General features: G+C 44.1%; 1 protein-coding gene and 1 pseudogene across 1 annotated transcript; both read left to right on the forward strand.

Moving 5' to 3' along the window:
• Nucleotides 1-6,636: 6,636 nt before the first annotated feature.
• LOC139475630 (spidroin-1-like) lies at nucleotides 6,637-7,203 on the forward strand. The gene has a single exon (XM_071258817.1). It carries the CDS (start codon nucleotides 6,637-6,639, stop codon nucleotides 7,201-7,203), a length of 567 nt encoding a protein of 188 aa, XP_071114918.1.
• A 5,628-nt stretch (nucleotides 7,204-12,831) lies between these two features.
• Nucleotides 12,832-15,276, forward strand: LOC139474995 (achaete-scute homolog 1a-like; annotated as a pseudogene).
• The last annotated feature ends 4,256 nt before the right edge of the window (nucleotides 15,277-19,532 follow it).

Genomic DNA, 19,532 nt, shown 5'->3' on the forward strand with positions numbered 1-19,532 from the left:
GCTTCCTGTATTAGGGGGACTGTAGCTCCTCCGCCCTGCATTAGAGAGACCTGTAGCCCGGCGTTGGCCGAGAAAACACGAGTCCGATAGCTAACCTCACGCTGCACCTTCGTTATGCGTTCATTACATATTTGAATAATTTATGATAGGGGCTCGAGTTGAGCCGACACTTGTACACGCCAGTTCTGCGGGCACCGATCCTCGCTCATTGCGAAGTTCAACAAACCAACTTTGTAAACATATGGCCCTGGGTAGAAACTTATTGAAATGTCACCGACTTGAATAACGAGCTACCTGTCAAAATGTAGATACTTTTGTTCGAGCCAGTCTTGTTTTTTCTGGCATATTTGTTCGAGTCCCGTGTCCCCCTCTCCCGACACGGTGCTGACACATGAGCGCACGTGGCAGGAACGAGCCGCACACAAATCACGCTCTAAATTTCCCCCGGGCTCTTATACGTTGTCATGGTAACTTAGAACTTGACGCAACACCCGAACCCCAGTGGTGACCCTGTCTTCCTATTTTGATATAAAGTGAATAAGATTTTCCTCTCCGTGTGTCGTAACAGACGTGTAGTTGGGGAGGGGTTTGGAGGAGGGGGGAGGGGTTTGGGGGAGGGGCATAACTTGATTATCATACAGGTGAAGCGACGGGTACTCACACAATCTCCACCACGCCATACATGACGTTTAACATCAAGCTATACGCTCCTCTTTTGAACACATTAATTTAGATTTAAATGTCGTGATATTTTCCTACGTGAAGACCATGCTTTCACAGTTTGCTGAGAGTGGAGAAAGGAACAGCAGCTATGAAATATTCATACCCCTTTACAGGGTTAAAGAACTCTGCGACAACCCTGCCCCCATGCCCCCAATACAGGGGAAGGATAAAGGCATCAAAAGACAGACAAAGTTATCATTTATAATCTCGCCAGTGTTCAAACAAACGCTACCCCGTCCCCCCAAAACTACAACACCCATTTGCACCTCAGTCGAGGCGTGTTTACAATGGTTAAGTCCCAATAACACCTTACTGGGCCCGATGACGCGACGTGACAAGACCTAGGCTTGGTTAAATTTCACGTTGCAATCACCTTGATTGTATTTATAACCATACACCAGATAATGACATGAGCTATACAGGGATTTCTTGAGGAGTGCGAGGGAAAGATATGTGTGTTAGGGTGAGCTGGACGTCTGGCGTCGGAGGGGACGGTTGGAGAGAGGCTGGGAGGGGTAGGGGTAGGGGGAGGGCACCTGCTGTCGAGATAACGGAACCAGGGTAGATATATCGTAGTGACAATGGTGTCAATGGCGGAATTCAAATATATAACAGCACAATGATGCTCTTACAGTTTCAGCTGCAGAATCAGATGTGGTGTTGAATTTGGAAGTGGCGTCCGTGTTGATCCGTCAGTCATGTTGTTTGTTTGATGTTTAATGCCGCACTCTGCGCAAGTCCAGCTCAAGTACAGCGGCATGTGAGTAATCGAGTCTGGACCAGACTATCCAGTGGTCGAGTTTGTGAGCAACAATCCACAATATGACACGTGACGATGATTCTTACAAACAATTACTAATTACAGTGACGACTGCCTAAGCAGACATTCACTTTTAAGGACAAGGAAAAGATTTACCGAACTTCCCAGATGACACTGATATCCGCATCGTATTCATGAACATTATATATATATTGCGATGTCGGCCAGCATTAGTAGTGAGTTTGGTTTTACGCCGCTTTTAACAATATTCCAGCAATATCACTGTGGGGGACACCAGAAATGGGCTTCACACAATGTACCCATGTCGAGAATCGAACCCGGGTCTATGGTGTGACGAACAAATGCTTTAACCACTGGGCTACCCGACCGCCCCGGCCAGCATTAATACAACGAACACATGTGTTACATCTCTCTCCCTGACACTTCCACCGGCATTCTTACGGTGCCAATAAAGTGTCAAACACACAAACATACTCTTATTTCAGATGCTGGACGGTTCTGAGCGAATTACAGATATAATATAATCGACCAGGACCTGGCAACCAGTGGTCGATGGCACGAGTGCTGCCCCACGCTATTAAGGTGTACTCCAACGCAGTTTGCCAGACAACATTTGAGTAAGTGAGTTGGTTTTATGCCGATTTGAGCAATATCACATAATATCATTGCTGGAATAAGAGCAACCTTCACACGTGATGATGATGATGATGATGATGATGATGATGATGATGATGATGATGATGATGATGAGGTTACACACAGGCAGCTAAAACGTTATAAGTTAAGGTTTTGTTTTCGTTTGGAGGAAGGAGCCTTGCGATTGAGGTTTGCTGCTGCTAATTTACCACGGAATTTGAATACTGAAAAAAACACTATGAAACCAAACCGGAAAGGCTGCCACAGCGCGGTCTGTTTTTCTGATTTGGTGCTTGTTTAACGCTGTTGTCGTTGCACTACCGTTGGTGGATTTCAGAGACAAAATGTTTCTGTATCTGAAAAGCCTAGAATCGGAGACGTAGCCTAAAAGATGATGATGATGATGATGATGCTGATGCTGATGCTGATGATGATGGTGATGATGATGATGGTGATGATGAACATGATGATTATCATGATGGTGATGGTGATGGTGGTGGTGATACTTCTACTTCTAATGTCCATTTTTAATGCCCCATTCACCAAGTGAATGTTTATGGCAGTACATGGATCGATGCTCATGACGTCAATCACTGGATTGTGTGGTCCAGACTCGATCATTTAAAGACCGCCGTCATATAGCTGGAATATTGGTGAGTGCGGCGTTAAACAGCAATCGAACAACCGAACGAACCTATACGTCCATGATTATTCTTGTTCTTGAGCTGGACGATTGTATCACAGAAATGAACAGTTCTAAAGTACAAAATGTATAATTAATCAAATCGGCGAGTACTCGCGGAGCTGTCGCTCTGACGCCGACATTGCACCGATCGGTACATAAGAAAAAGGACGTGCTTCCGGTAAAGCTCTACAAACGGAAGGCTGCTTTCACCACCCCGTGATTTTCGTGCCAAGACGTCAAACTTGTCGGCCGTGCCTCGGGCGCCCACTTTAGCCTCTCACAGGCAGGAATTAGCGGCAATTGACTCTACAGTTAAACCAAGACAGCTACAGGACTTGTTAACGCCACAAAGACAAAGATAGTATTAAAGCTGATTAATCAGACATCAAGACAACACAAGAACCAGCAATGATTCATCACATGGAGGCAAAATGTAATATATTGCTCAAACGAACTTAAAGACACCCCCATCTCCCTCCTGCCACACACACACACACACACACACACACACACACACACACACACACACACACAACCAATCCCCATCCCCCAACCTCCTCAACGATTCTTTCATATCGGGTGTTCTTTAACTGCTATAGAGTTGAATATATTTGGTCCCGTTGTCGATATGGTTGTAAGGTGAGGTTAGGTGAAATTGGGTTTCACGCCGCGTTCAAGAGTTTTGTATTTACACAGCGACGTGCATGCGAGGGTGTGCTAGTGCGAATGCGCGCGCGCGTGCGTGTGTGTGTGGCTGCTTGTTCTAATCCGATTTTATAGTGCTAGCCCACTGTGACACCGTGTCGCAGTTTTACATGGATACACACTCAGACACCGTGTGCTGACTCCGAGCCAACCAGTCCTTGTCTTATCTCACTGATATGCTGAGCGCAAGGAAGGGTAACAACAAGTACTTTTTGCGTTTTTTGGTATGACGCGGTCGGGGATCGAACCCAGGCCTTCCGCTCTCTGGGCAGACGCTCTTTCTACTACACCACGGAGGCGGTCCGATAAAAAAGTTTCTCAAACGGATATGGTGTGGCGTGTGTACTCCATGTTTCTATCATGTATAGAACACAGGTTGTGCAAGGTGTGGCGTGTGTACTCCGTGTTTCTATCATGTATATAGCACAGGTTGTGCAAGGTGTGGCGTGTGTACTCCGTGTTTCTATCATGTATACAGCACAGGTTGTGCAAGGTGTGGCGTGTGTACTCCGTGTTTCTACCATGTATAGAGCACAGGTTGTGCAAGGTGTGGCGTGTGTACTCCGTGTTTCTACCATGTATAGAGCACAGGTTGTGCAAGGTGTGGCGTGTGTACTCCGTGTTTCTACCATGTATAGAGCACAGGTTGTGCAAGGTGTGGTGTGTGTATTCCGTGTTTCTACCATGTATAGAGCACAGGTTGTGTAAGGTGTGGCGTGTGTACTCCGTGTTTCTATCATGTATACAGCACAGGTTGTGCAAGGTGTGGCGTGTGTACTCCGTGTTTCTACCATGTATATAACACAGGTTGTGCAAGGTGTGGTGTGTGTACTCCGTGTTTCTATCATGTATACAACACAGGTTGTGCAAGGTGTGGTGTGTGTACTCCGTGTTTCTACCATGTATAGAGCACAGGTTGTGCAAGGTGTGGCGTGTGTACTCCGTGTTTCTACCATGTATATAACACAGGTTGTGCAAGGTGTGGTGTGTGTACTCCGTGTTTCTATCATGTATACAACACAGGTTGTGCAAGGTGTGGCGTGTGTACTCCGTGTTTCTACCATGTATACATCACAGGTTGTGCAAGGTGTGGCGTGTGTACTCCGTGTTTCTACCATGTATATAACACAGGTTGTGCAAGGTGTGGCGTGTGTACTCCGTGTTTCTACCATGTATACAGCACAGGTTGTGCAAGGTGTGGCGTGTGTACTCCGTGTTTCTACCATGTATATAGCACAGGTTGTGCAAGGTGTGGCGTGTGTACTCCGTGTTTCTACCATGTATACAGCACAGGTTGTGCAAGGTGTGGCGTGTGTACTCCGTGTTTCTACCATGTATACATCACAGGTTGTGCAAGGTGTGGCGTGTGTACTCCGTGTTTCTACCATGTATACAGCACAGGTGGTGTCATATGTGCGAGAAACAATGCCTCCTTTCAGATGACTAACTTTACATGCAAAAAAAAACTTTGAAAGACACGCGTAGGGTTCAAACTACCCCAAATCCTCACGTCAATCCCAAGTCTATGCCTTCAAAATATGCAAAGTTTTCATTTTGCCCAACAGCAATAAACGTTTACCGTCAAAATGTATTTCTTCCTGAAACGCCTACAACCTATGCTCCTTAATCCGAAAATCCTGGGTGGAGTCAAACCCGCGCTTTATGCAAAATATGCAAACGCGTTTACCACTTGGCCAACCCATCTCCGTTATTTATCCGATATATTCCTGACCATTGCTCTGATAATCCGATTCTCAGCCACAATATAGATTTTCCGAATGTCATGTGAGGCCATGTTGTGATTTGTACAATGAAAACTGTTAATATGATACTAAAAAATAATAATTTGGGATATACTTCTACATATGATACGCGTGCTGTCCATAAAACACGTCCTTCCATCTTCCAGGGGAATAAATATTATGTTATTACGTATATTTTTCAAAGTTTTGGAAACATCTCATTCTTACCGAACGGCCGTTTATACGAACTACCCAGCAAGCTGCCGGTCAATATCCATTTATCTACGTAATACGGCTTTCAAGTGATGCGACTTTTCTCTTTTAAACAACCCCCTTATCGGAATCTAGTTCCATTTCATACCCTCTTTCCACCCCTACCACACACCAGAGAGTGACGCCACATCTTTTAATATGGTTTGCGTCGACTTATGATGGCTAGACAGCGAAAATCAAATTAAAACCAACAAGCGTTGCTTAATGGTTTTATTAGGCGATTTGTATCCCCAAAACATTATGATAATCAAAAATGTGTAATAGGACACGCTCATGAAACTATTATCACCCTTTAACGCATCTTCTGTAGAGGCCGCGATGAATGTGAATAGTGAAACCACAAAGAAGGAGTACAACACCATTGTCGGAGAGTGAGAATAGGGACGGGCTCTGGCTACACGTTAATTTAATCAGTTGCGTTAGAAATCATGCCACTCAGAAGCACGGGGCCCAACAGTTAAATCCTGCCCCGAAGGGCCGTGAGGTGAAAGGAGAGACTCCGGTTCGAACCTATCTATTGTCGACTCGTCCTTTCTTCCATTGCTCCCCCCTCGGGTAACTAACGCTACAAGAATAATTAGGGAGCGATTCGGGTGAGGTTGGAGGTATCACCCCACCGACATTATCCTCGTTCCCATACCCCTACCCTACACAAAGAAGCCACCAATCGGGTCTGAGTCTCCCTCGACAGCGATAGCTACCCTGTTGCACATCCCGCACATTTTCCCGGGGCAGGGGCGTACAATGGGGGGACGAGAGGAGTCCCCACCCCGACTGATTACGGCGTTATTAACGATGAATATCTACAGAACGCCGCGTCCTCCTCGCCGGGTTGGTGCAGGGTGCTCGTTCTGCATGTGCAATACGCGCCCGACAGGATCAAATGGGTCCACGTGCCGGCCCCGCAGTTTCCCTCAATTCGGCCATATCTTCCCCTTCCCTTTCTGAACAAACGAACGTGACATTTACGGTCACACGAGGGCGGGGCAGGGGACGGAATGTGTGTGTGCGTGTGTGCATGTATGTGTGTGTGTGTGTGTGATGGGGGTTGTGAGGGGTGGGGTGGAGGAGCCGTAGGGGTGGGGGGCTCCATGCCGGTGCTGACGGCCTCTAGGGCGAGATGGAGGGGCAGGGGTGCTCAATACCGATGGGACGGGATGGAGGGGCAGGGGTGCTCAATACCGGTGGGACGGGATGGAGGGGGGGGGGGGGGGTTTGCTCAACACCGGTGGGACGGGATGGAGGGGCAGGGGTGCTCAACACCGGTGGGACGGGATGGAGGGGCAGGGGTGCTCAACACCGGTGGGACGGGATGCAGGGGCAGGGGTGCTCAACACCGGTGGGACGGGATGGAGGGGCAGGGGTGCTCAATACCGGTGGGACGGGATGCAGGGGCAGGGGTGCTCAATACCGGTGGGACGGGATGGAGGGGCAGGGGTGCTCAACACCGGTGGGACGGGATGCAGGGGCAGGGGTGCTCAATACCGGTGGGACGGGATGGAGGGGCAGGGGTGCTCAACACCGGTGGGACGGGATGGAGGGGCAGGGGTGCTCAACACCGGTGGGACGGGATGCAGGGGCAGGGGTGCTCAATACCGGTGGGACGGGATGGAGGGGTAGAGACGCTCCATGCCGGTAGAGCTGGATGGGAGAGTTAGAGATATGTATCTATGATCATTGATGGTGGTGGGTGGGTAGAGAGATATGAAGTCTTTGAAAGGCATATAGAAGTGATACACATAATGAAGGGAATTTACTGATGTCAACTTCTTTATTATGAGGAACACAACGTTTCGGAGTATTTATACTTACTCCTTCACCTGATGAAGGAGTAACTATGTACCAATTATTGACACGATGGCGCAAGTCTGTCAAGATGTGTCGCTGTAGACTCTGAGGTGATATTCACCTCCATCAGGCCAATGCTCCAACTCACGCCAGTCGTGCTGCAAGGCCTGCTATACGGGAATCTGGATACGAGCCTCAACATTCGTCACCACTCGCCCCTTTCCGTAACCTATTCGAATTGTCCCGAAATAACACGAGTTGGTCACGAATGGAGCTTCAAAACCATTCACCGTATTCACCGATCTGGCAGCTCGTTTTTGAGGTTTTATTTCTTCCCTGACCAGTGGATCGGTTTGCATTCCAGTTATCATTCTCAACTCCAGGGGAATATACAACCCTAGCTCACGGCAATATATTTCAGTGAGATGTTTGCTAGGCTCAAAACCTTATGGTACCCCTGCATAGTCTGTAAAACAACCTACTGAAAACCTTACACCCAGGCAGTGCCTCATCAATAATTAAAGTCGAAGTCACTTGAATGTGTCAATTATGTCATGGAAGCTTAGAGACAGACTTAACGTAACGATGGTTTAAATTAGAGGGTTTATGGTCGACGCCAGCAATGATATACAGGGGTACCTGACAGCCCCCGTGGTTTTGTGGTAGAGCGTCCGCCCCGATGAGCGGGAGATCCGGGGTTCGACCCCAGGCCACGTCATACCAAAAGACGTTAAAAAATATTTCTTGTTACCCTGTCTGGCGCTCGGCACTAAGGGGGTAAAACAAGGACTGGTCGGCTCGGAGTCAGTATACTGTGTCTGAGTGGGGTCTTCATGTTAAACTGCGGCATGGTATCTCTCTCTACAACTTAGGATGTAGAGTGAGTGAGTTGGGTTTAACGCCGCTTTGAACAGTATTTCAGTAAAGTAACGGCATCGATGTGGGAGGAAAACCCGAAGTCTCAGGTCTAAGACGTTCATCAATTTCATGAAACCCACGAGCACGGCCCACAAACCTAGGAACATAATGAGGGTGAACCGGGATTCGAACCCACAATCATAGGTTTCTGGCGTGCTTAAGGGACGCAACTCTGTACAGCGAATCGCGGCGCCTTAGACGACTGGGCCACACGTGCCCCCCAGCAATCAAAAAATACTTCTACATAGTATAATTTTTTCAGATACAATTTGATCTAAAAATTTAAAAATTAAAAGGGAAAAATTCGCATTATACATAATTGTTGATTTTAGACACATTATGTTTGAAACTCAATAAATGCGACACTGACATAGTAGGGTTGTATATTCATTTCTGACCCAAGTCTTCATTGAACCAATGAACACAAAATTACCCAGCGACAGATTACCTTTTAGGAATCATTGTAGAGATGAGTGAAGGTGAAATAGACATCATCAAATTTATCAACAGTTGTTTCAAGTGTTAATTACATAAAAAAACTTACGATATACTTTTTTCTATATTCTCACTCACTCATTCACCCTCTCAGCCATAACAATGAAAGCCTCAACCAGAGTATCTTCAAGGGACTACCTAATGTTACCTTTGCATGGATGATAGAGAGCTGCCCGACTCCGGCTACTTGTCAATGATTGCAGTTACTGGGGACCTTTGTTTCAGATATATAGCTCTCGTGAGTGCACATAGTTTTTCTCCGAAAGGAGGAATAAACAATTTTCATCCTAAACAAAACGTTTTGTTTTTTCGACCCCAACTCACCTTGCTCTTTGTTTTTGTGCAGCCGTAAATGGCGTTAAGTACGTCAGTGAAAGTTGAAAAATACTTCGACTGTTATACCACATGGATTGCGATAAATATAGACTTGATAACGCTCATCCTGCAATCCTAGACTATAATATCGGCACGAAATCACAGGTACTTACAATAGGTTGCATTGTGCCATTTGATAGTCACGTCAGGTACGGCATATTTTTGCAGTTGACAGTGAAGACTACGTCCCCGTGCAACATTAAGACTACGTTATTCTGCGGCTCAGGGGAACAGTCCGCTAATCTGGCTTTTACAGTTGTGCTTTGCATATTTACAAAATCTATCAGCTTCACCAACTAAACCTTGCGTAGACAAACACCGTGGACGGGCATGTTCCTTTCTGATGTTCAGTTGTTGCTCCTTTGGCAAATGGCGGTTCCTCACGTGCGTTCCAAGCGTTACGACATTACCAGACATCCCCGACATAATTTTGAAGAAATATGGTAACACCATGACTCACCATTATGTACTTACTCCTACCCAGTGGGGCCCTCACGTTATGGAGAAAATAGGAGGAACAGATTACAGTAATTTCTCCGATTTAAACCATGTTCGTTTGTTTCAAGTTAAACACAACTCACTCATTCACTCCAGATTTGATTATGTACAGGCCGTCGTCATTGTTTCTCACATTACCTCCCTGCACAAGGCCGTGTCAGGCCTACACATTCGCTGACAGAAATAGTTAGTCAAGATTACTAACATGTTAAAGACATTTCACTGTCCACTCGGATACTAACATGATAGTCTCTATTGAGATATGTTAATCCCTATTGACTGATACGAAATTGTACAACTTCTTGGATAGGCATTTAGAAGTCGGAGTACTAAGTAAGGATATGAATTTATGGATGAACAACTTCTTAGTTATAACTAAGAAAGACGTTTCGTTACCGGCTTCATCCTTTGTTTATGTCACTGACTTCACCGATGATTGTCATCACTACCCTTGTGTGTACATAACAGGCTTCTCTACTCCAGCATAACAATATCTACTCTACTGTATAAACATTGCCTCCTACTTGTATATATACTTGCCTACTACACTCTGTATCACAAAGGAGAATATCTTCCAAAAGTGGCGAAATAACTATCAGAAATCTGATTGCAAACTAAAACACCTGTACAAAAGTCACTACAAAAAACCAAAATCCATCATAAAACCCCCCAAAATGACAGAGTAATAACTAAACTACAAACAGGCCACATTAAGTTAAACTCCCACCTACACCAAATTAAAAAACACCAAACCGGTAAATGCCCCCACTGCAACTTAAAAGAAACGCCTGAACACGTAAAACTATATTGCACACATTACCAGCAACACAGTTCAACACTACAATCCACACTAAATTGCAAACAATCAAATGACACTAGCAACGGTACTAAACCCCCTAAATGACTTACGAACCTTTAAAGCACTAGGTATATATCTAATCAAAACAGGCCTACTTGGCCGCATTTAAAAATAAAAGTACAACAAACAAGCTGCCAATAAACCCTAAAATTCTAAACCTATAAAAACACACAGACTCCTTTTAGTGCACCACCCCTCACCTTTTCGGACATACCCTTTTCGACCAAACACCAAATGGCCTGGCGGGCCCGTGCGCGAAATACGCATATGTCGGAAAGCGCACGTTAAATTCCTAATTTAAGTAAGTAAGTAATAATTACTTGTAATAAAGAAGCTGTTTATTCATAAATTCGTATCCTTACTTAAATTGTACAAATCTACGACAGGCTGTAATAGATATTACCATCCACCTTTCGAAGAACTACTAGTTTGTATCAGTTAACAGAGATTACTATCCATCTTTCGAAGAACTACTAGTTTTAGTAGTGAATACTAAATTTAATAATTTAATAATCTCATAATTTAGTAGCTGCAGTTAATTATCACTAAGCTTGTAGCATAGTTTACTACAATTAAATAAATGCTCGTTTCTTGGTCATTCTGTGTTAATAATGTTACAGGTGTGGTCGGGTAGCCTAGTGGTTAAAGCGTTCGCTCTTCGGATCCGGGTTCGATTCCCGACATGGGTACAATGTGTGAAGCTCATTTCTGATGTCCCCCGCCGTGATGTTGCTGGAATATTGCTAAAAGCGGCGTAAAACCATACCCACTCACTCATTAATAATGTTACATGGCCAATATACACTTAACACACTAACTCATAATCTTCTCCTTGTCTCCAAATGTTTAAAACAAACAAGGGGCGGTCGGGTAGCCCAGTGGTTAAAGCGTTCGCTCTTCACGCCGGAGACCCGGGTTCGATTCCCGACATGGGTACAATGTGTGAAGCCCATTTCTGGTGTCCCCCGCCGTGATATTGCTGGAATATTGCTAAAAGCGGCGTAAAACCATACACACTCACACACTAAAACAAACAAACAAACAGAAAACTGAAGGATAGTCGATTACGTCTATCTTTCTTCAGACGTCATTAGCACTGTATATTTGAGGACTTATTGTCAATTCAAATTGAAAACATCATTAACAGCTTAAGAATACCTCATCCACTGACAGAGATAGAAAATTTTGTTGACAGTTGAAGAAAAGTTGGCAATTCACGCGGACTTTCATTCAATGGAGAGGTGTGAATGACGTTAGTGTATTTATTTATTACTTGTTTTTATCCTGTGTCGAGCATGTTTTCGTGAGGTTGTTCTTCTCTGCGACAAGTACATACGTACATTTACTGTTGACATAACTTTAACAAACCCTATGGTATCAAGTGCTGCTTGTTAGGTATAGTTGTTTTACTGCTGAAATATAGTGAGAGAGCGAGAGAGAGAGAGAGACAGAGACAGAGGAGAGAGAGAGAGAGAGAGAGAGAGAGAGAGAGAGAGAGAGAGAGAGAGAGAGAGAGAGAGAGAGAGAGAGAGAGAGAGGTATTCGGCGACGGTATACTACAATGAAGGAACATCTATACTATAATTTTATGATAATTGACACAGTATGTCTAAGAAATCGGGAGAATGTGTGTGTGTGGTTCGGGGGGGGGGGGGGGGGGGGGGGGGGGGGAGTTTCGGGGATGGGGTGGGGTGGGGGGGGACTTAGAATACTGATAATAAAATCAAAGATTATGCAAACTGATCTGATTGTCCGATTCAGAGCTATCGTTATCTGCAGTGTTCAGAAAGCTGTGTCAATACGCTCTACCCCGTGTTTCCCACGATAACTTCTCGGGTAGTTTTTGTCCCAAAAAGCGCGTTTCCCATGCGTCTTTGTCCCCACAGGGAGACAGGCCACTCTCTGCACATTCACATTCATCATTATCCAATGCCTTTCATCCCACGATAGGCTTGTCACGCGCCCTCTCACTTGGCAGTCCCGTTAGTAAAACTTTGAATGTTTTAAATGAAACTTATAATGAAGATCGCCGCGAGACGGAACACCTTCCTTCACTTCAAACGGGTGGATGTTTTTTTTCCCCCGTATACACATTAAGTTCCCGATAGGCTTCACGAGCCAATCTCCAAACTTCTTTTGTTTCTCCGTCATCACTGGTTCCGTCGAGTGACGTCACAGCTCGTGCCCTGTACACTGAGCGTGCTTACTCAAGTGCGAGTTGGGAGTCGCGTGGCAGGCTCGCGCAACTTGACAGTTAAATAACTGATAAGGCGGTAGGCGTGGCTAGCGTAACTCTCGCGCCTGGCTATATAAGAGAAGCTTGTCGCGTGAGAGAACAAACAATCTTACTAAACAACACTACCGTTTGGATCTAGCAGAGCCTGGCATCATGATGGAAAATACGGTACTACCCGTCACGACTCTTGGAGGACAAACAGTCCTGTCATCCCCTCTCCCAGACAGACCGTCGTGCATGTTCTCAATGGCCTCAATGACCACTTCACCCCACCCATCTCCCCTTACCCCCGGGAACAAGTCTCTCAGGATGTCCATGAAAGAGAACGCAAGGGAGGCGTCCCAGTGCCGCAGACGTCTCGACTTTTCACCCCATCAGACCTACCTGGGCTTCCACCGTCCCCCCCACTGTCGCCGTCGCGAGGAGAAACGAGAGGGAGCGCAACAGGGTAAAGCTGATCAACATGACTTTTGCCACCCTCCGCGAGCATCTGCCGCACGGCTCCAAGGGCTCCAAGTCCAAGAAAATGAGCAAAGTTGAAACTCTGAGATCCGCCATCGAATACATCCGTCATCTTCAGGGTATGATTGGCGACCCCGAGGCCATGAGGGCTGTGCTTGAGGGGAGTCGGGCAATGATAGAGGGGGCATGTTCCATGTCCCCCGAGTCGTGCCTCTCCCCCAGTCCCTCCACTAGCTCCCCATCGCCGTCACCCTGCTCCACAGACTCCTCGTACGAGACGCTGACCATCGATGAGGATGATTTGATTGATTTCGCCAACTGGTTCTGAACCCATACAGGTATGTTCCTTCATTCATCGTCTCATTTAACATGCCCTCCCTCTGAAGGTTTACCCGTCGCTATGGCTGAAATAGCCACAACGACGAACTCTCTCTCTCTCTCTCTCTCTCTCTCTCTCTCGCTCTCTCTCTCTTTCTCTCTCTCCCTCTCTCTCGCTCTCTCTCTCTCTCTCTCTCTTTCTCTCGCTCTCTCTCTTTCTCTCTCTCCCTCTCTCTCTCGCTCTCTCTCTCTCTCTCTCTCTTTCTCTCACACACACACAAACAATCTCTCAGAATAAATTACTTTATTTCTTAGGTTTGTGTTCATTTATTATTCCATATAGATTTATTTTATTTGTCTTGCTGTTTTAAACTTTCAACTCCATTGTCATCTTATATTATATTTTCAATTGTTACACATGAGTTACAAATTATATCATATATTTAATAATATTACAATATTATATATATATATATATATATATATATATATATATATATATATATATATATATATATATATATATATATATATATATATAATTTGTATTGATAATATATATATATATATATTTATATAATTTGTCACTCGTGTGTAACAATTGAAAAAGCCGCAACTTTAACTGGCTTATTTAAATTAGAACTCTTACACAGATGTCTATCCATCATGCTGTTGCTAGCATTCACGATATTTATTCACACTTTGAATATTTTATTCACCCACAACCAGAAAATAATTTCTAGGATATTTGCCAAAGCATCAAATGAAACAATCATTTTTATTTTTTGTGGGATGTAACATAGTATAATCATAACAAACTGAATATCACAATGAATTCATTGAATAATTTAATCAATGATTAATTAAAACGCTGGTATGCAATCAACAGGTCGCCCTGTCACCTGTCAAGACACCCATTAATCAAGATGGCGACGCGGTGTTTACCTCCAAATACGCTTGTGATAACTGCAATTTGACATTCATAACTTTGATATTCTCACTTGCCCAGTGTGTCCTACGCTACAGCTTTGTGTCGTAATCGTAAATATCGTGTCAAAGACGTTCAACTAATCTCAAATCTTTTCTTCAGGTGGACGAATCACGTGATCTCACTATGACTTCTGATTGGCTATCCAAGTGTCAGACCGCTCCCCTCCTGGCACACAAAGAAGGGGGTACATGGAGGGGGTATGGGACGTAACCTTTGCAACAAGATATTGGCGTCATGGAGACTAAACAAAGAGCGTAGGAACATGGAAGACGCTGATCCCCCATCCCCAACCCCCCACCCCAAACAGTGCTCAACTCAGTATTATATTATCATGTCCTCAATCAAGTGGTGCTAGAACGGACCACCGATCTCAAATGACAAACGATGATGAAGTCAAACTTTTATTTATTACCTGTACTTTGAGCGTGAATGTGTTATGTTACTGTGTTTGTTAAGGAGAACACATCTAGAACGAGCCAAATTGAACTGGTATCGTTCATAAGCGCTGCTCTCCGTTTACCAGTGTTAGCTGTTCAAACAATTTTATTCCAGTTATCAAATATTTTACGATGATTATTATCATCGGGAGATGAAGGAACGGCTGTCGGCGTGGAAACGTGCTTAAGACTCCGGGAAGATGTGCTATCCCTGTGCGGAGTTTGCTGGTCACATATACCCGGATGTAGTTAGGACGTCCATTTATTCACATTTACTACTTGACAATTGGAGAGCTTTCTATTTTTACATTGTATGTACATACTCATTGTTAATTTATGAATATATTGTATCAAATTGAGATTTATTATATTTTTGTCAATGAAATAAAGATATGTTTCAGAGGATTTGATTCGCGTTCGTTTGATTTGCAGAGGTGGGCGTTACCCACACATAGAAACAGTATGATCTGCAGTAATACACTGTGCGCTCCTATTAGATATACTGCCACGTTGTAGCGCGGTTGGGTGGCCCAGCTGTTAAAGCGTTGGGCGAAGACGGCGCAGACCCAGGTTCAATTCCCATACGGGTGCAATGTTTGAAGAACAATCTTGGCATCACCACCGTAGCCTGATTACTTAGTGTGGAAGAGGTACATCAGTCTATCGAACCCGAACATTTAGCATGGCTTGCGGGCACATACACCCGCAGGCGGCCCATCCTGGTGTCTCCCGCTGGAATGTTGCTGAAATATTGCTAGAAGCGGCGTAAAAACAATACTTATGACACACCCTGCTTTTACATAAGCATAAAGTGTGAAAACTGTCTTTGGTTTATAGCGCAAAGTTTATCGAAGTGTCACAAGCAGACACACAGTGCAACAAACCCTTACTTAACGCCCCAGCGATATTCCTACCTAGACACACAGTCAACCATGTAACCGAGTTTGACCAACCGATGTATTTGGCCGCCTCTTACGACCAGGAGAGGTTGGTGAGGGTCCGTTCTAAACCGATATTCCCAGGGGTCAGATGACATATACTGAAGGTACAAATTATGTATGCACTGGGATCCAAGAAAGACAATGTAGTTGTATGTGTTGGGATGGTGTACTGTACAGAGACCATACACTGTATGTACTTATACCATGTACTGTATGTACAGACCATATACTGTATGTACACATACCATATACTGAATGTACAGACCATATACTGTATGTACAGACCATATACTGTATATACACATACCATATACTGTATGTACAGACCATATACTGTATGTACAGACCATATACGGCATGTACAGATACCACATGCTGTATGTACAGTTACCACATACTGTATGTACAGACCATTTACTGTATGTACAGACCATATACTGTATGTACAGATCATATACTGTATGTACAGACCATATACTGTAAAAACAGACCACATACTGTATGTACAGACCATATACTGTATGTACAGACCATTTACTGTATGTACAGACCATATACTGTATGTACAGACCATATACTGTATGTACAGATCATATACTGTATGTACAGACCATATACTGTATATACAGACCACATACTGTATGTACAGACCATATACTGTATGTACAGACCATTTACTGTATGTACAGTTACCACATACTGTATGTACAGACCATATACTGTATGGACAGACCATATACTGTATGGACAGACCATATACTGTATGTACAGACCATATACTGTATGTACAGACCATATACTGTATGTACAGTTACCACATACTGTATGTACAGACCATATACTGTATGTACAGACCACACACTGTATGTACAGACCATTTACTGTATGTACAGTTACCACATACTGTATGTACAGACCATATACTGTATGGACAGACCATATACTGTATGGACAGACCATATACTGTATGTACAGACCATATACTGTATGTACAGACCATATACTGTATGTACAGTTACCACATACTGTATGTACAGACCATATACTGTATGTACAGACCACACACTGTATGTACAGACCATATACTGTATGTACAGTTACCACATACTGTATGTGCAGACCATATACTGTATCTACAGACCATTTACTGTATTTACAGACCATATACTGTATGTACAGACCATATACTGTATATACAGACCATATACTGTATGTACAGTTACCACATACTGTATGTACAGACCATATACTGTATATACAGACCATTTACTGTATTTACAGACCATATACTGTATATACAGACCAAATACTGTATGTACAGTTACCACATACTGTATGTACAGACCATATACTGTATGTACAGACCATATACTGAATGTACAGACCGTATACTGTATGGACAGACTATATACTGTATGGACAGACCATTTACTGTATGTACGGTTTGTAGGGATCATATACTGCATAAACAGACACTATACTGAATGTATAAACCATATACTATATGTAAAGATCATATACTGTATGTACAAACCATTTACTGAATGTACAGATACCATATACTGTATGTTAAGACCATATACTGTATGTACAGACCATTTACTGAATGTACAGAACATATACTGTATGTACAGACCATTTACTGATGGTACAGATACCATATACTGTATATAGAGACCATATACTGTATGTAGAGACCATATACTGTATGTATAGACCATATACTATATGTACACACCATTTACTGATGGTACAGATACCTTATACTGTATATAGAGACCATTTACTGAATGTACAGACCATCTACTGAATGTTCAGACCATATACTGTATGTGCAGATCATTTACTGTATGTGCGGTCCATATACTGTATGTACAGAGACTATATTCTGTATGTACAGACCATATACTGTATGTACAGAGACCTTATACTTATAACCATCAGGCCATGATACTCCAACGTTACTGATATACTGTTTTGATACAGTCACATAAAATATATACTGAACCGCAAAAGAAACGTCACCGCAAGTAACATTGCATGAAAAGTTGTCATTTAAATATCTGGGTAACTTTTGTCAAAGTTTCTATCACTTAACATTACCTTGTCCGAAAAATGAAATTTGATGATAAAAACACAAAGCAGATGACAATAAAACCGATAGCCAAAACGCACCACGGCATCGGCCTTGGCAAACCGATGCACGTGAGTTCCGTGCAAATTGAAATGCACATGCGTTCCCCAATCCACCCAGATCGGATAACATTCATTCGTTATTGAATTGCTATCACATGCCAAGATTGACCAGAAATCAGCGACACCAAACCCTTGTCAGCTTGCAAGCTGGACAAGCCGCCCGACAAGTAGCCAATGCATTTCAAGTCCACGTAAGGATCACATACAGGCTCCAGCAACGGTACCAGACCACCAACACAACAGATGACCGACCATGTAGTGGAAGACCAAGGGTCATCACCCGACGTCAGGATCGTCAGATTGTGCGACAGCATCTTCAAGATCGCATTGTTCCTGCTTTCGGAAACTGCTCTACAGACCATGGGGACAGACCTGCGACACATTAGTGCGGACACCGTGCGTCGACGATTGAAGAACAGACACCTCCACAGTCACAGGCCACACCAAGGACCCATTCTGACACCACGTCATCGCCGGAACCGCTGTCAGTGGGCAACACAGCACCAGCAGTGGCGCCACCAGCAGTGGAGGAGAGTCCTCTTCTCAGACGAGAGCCGTTACTGTATCTCAACAGCAGATGGCAGAGAGAGAGTCTGGCGATGCCGTGGGGAACGTTATTCGGATGCTTGTGTTGTTTAGAGAGACTCGTGGGGTGGTCCGAGCATCATGGTGTGGGATGGAATTGGTCTTACACAGAGGGTCGGGCCTGTGGTCTTCCAGAAGATAGCTCCAGGGAGAGGCAATGGTGTCACAAGAAGCTCGGTATATTGATCAAGTCTTGAGACCACACGCCATACCTCATTTGGCACGTTGCCGTAACCACGAGTTTCAGCATGATAACACCCGTGCCTACACTGCGAGAGCAACAAGAGACTTCCTCCGGCAGAATGGCATCAGAACCATGCAGTGACCTGCCCTCAGTCCCAAATTAAATCCCATTGAGAACCTGTGGACCGAGATTCAAAGACGGCTGAATGACACGCGACCAAGGCCGACAACTGCAGCTGAACTGCGTCAGGCGTTCCTTAGAGTTCCTCAAACTGTAAAGTAGGTGAAGTTTAAAAGTTTTAATTTAAACGGAAATATCTAAAAAAAGGAATATATATATATATATATATATATATATATATATATATATATATATATATATATATATATATATAAAACTGGAAAAGAAAACCATATACATGTATGTTTCCAAACCGTAGGCTGCAAAGCGCTTCTTGAGTGCCGGCCTCACAGATATACTGAACAACAAACGTTCCTGTGATATCTGTCCATATCTGCTGGAGCATCTTTCGAAGTTCCTCGAGTGTCCGTGGAACACGTGGTTGACGTCGAAGGCGCCGATCCATCTCATCCCACATGTGCTCGATTGGTTAGAGATTAGGGGAGCGAGCCGGCCAGGAGATGACATTCACGTTGTTTTGTTGAAGAGAATCCTGAACAAGTCGAACAATAGATAGATATTCT

The sequence above is a fragment of the Haliotis cracherodii genome, unplaced genomic scaffold (genome assembly GCF_022045235.1).
Source record: "Haliotis cracherodii isolate W230 unplaced genomic scaffold, xgHalCrac1.p SCAF_3, whole genome shotgun sequence".
In the NCBI taxonomy this organism is placed as follows: domain Eukaryota; kingdom Metazoa; phylum Mollusca; class Gastropoda; order Lepetellida; family Haliotidae; genus Haliotis; species Haliotis cracherodii.

Coding starts and splice junctions, on each gene's coding strand:
- LOC139475630 (XM_071258817.1), top strand. CDS start 6,637: ATGCCGGTGCTGACGGCCTCTAGGGCGAGATGGAGGGGCAGGGGTGCT.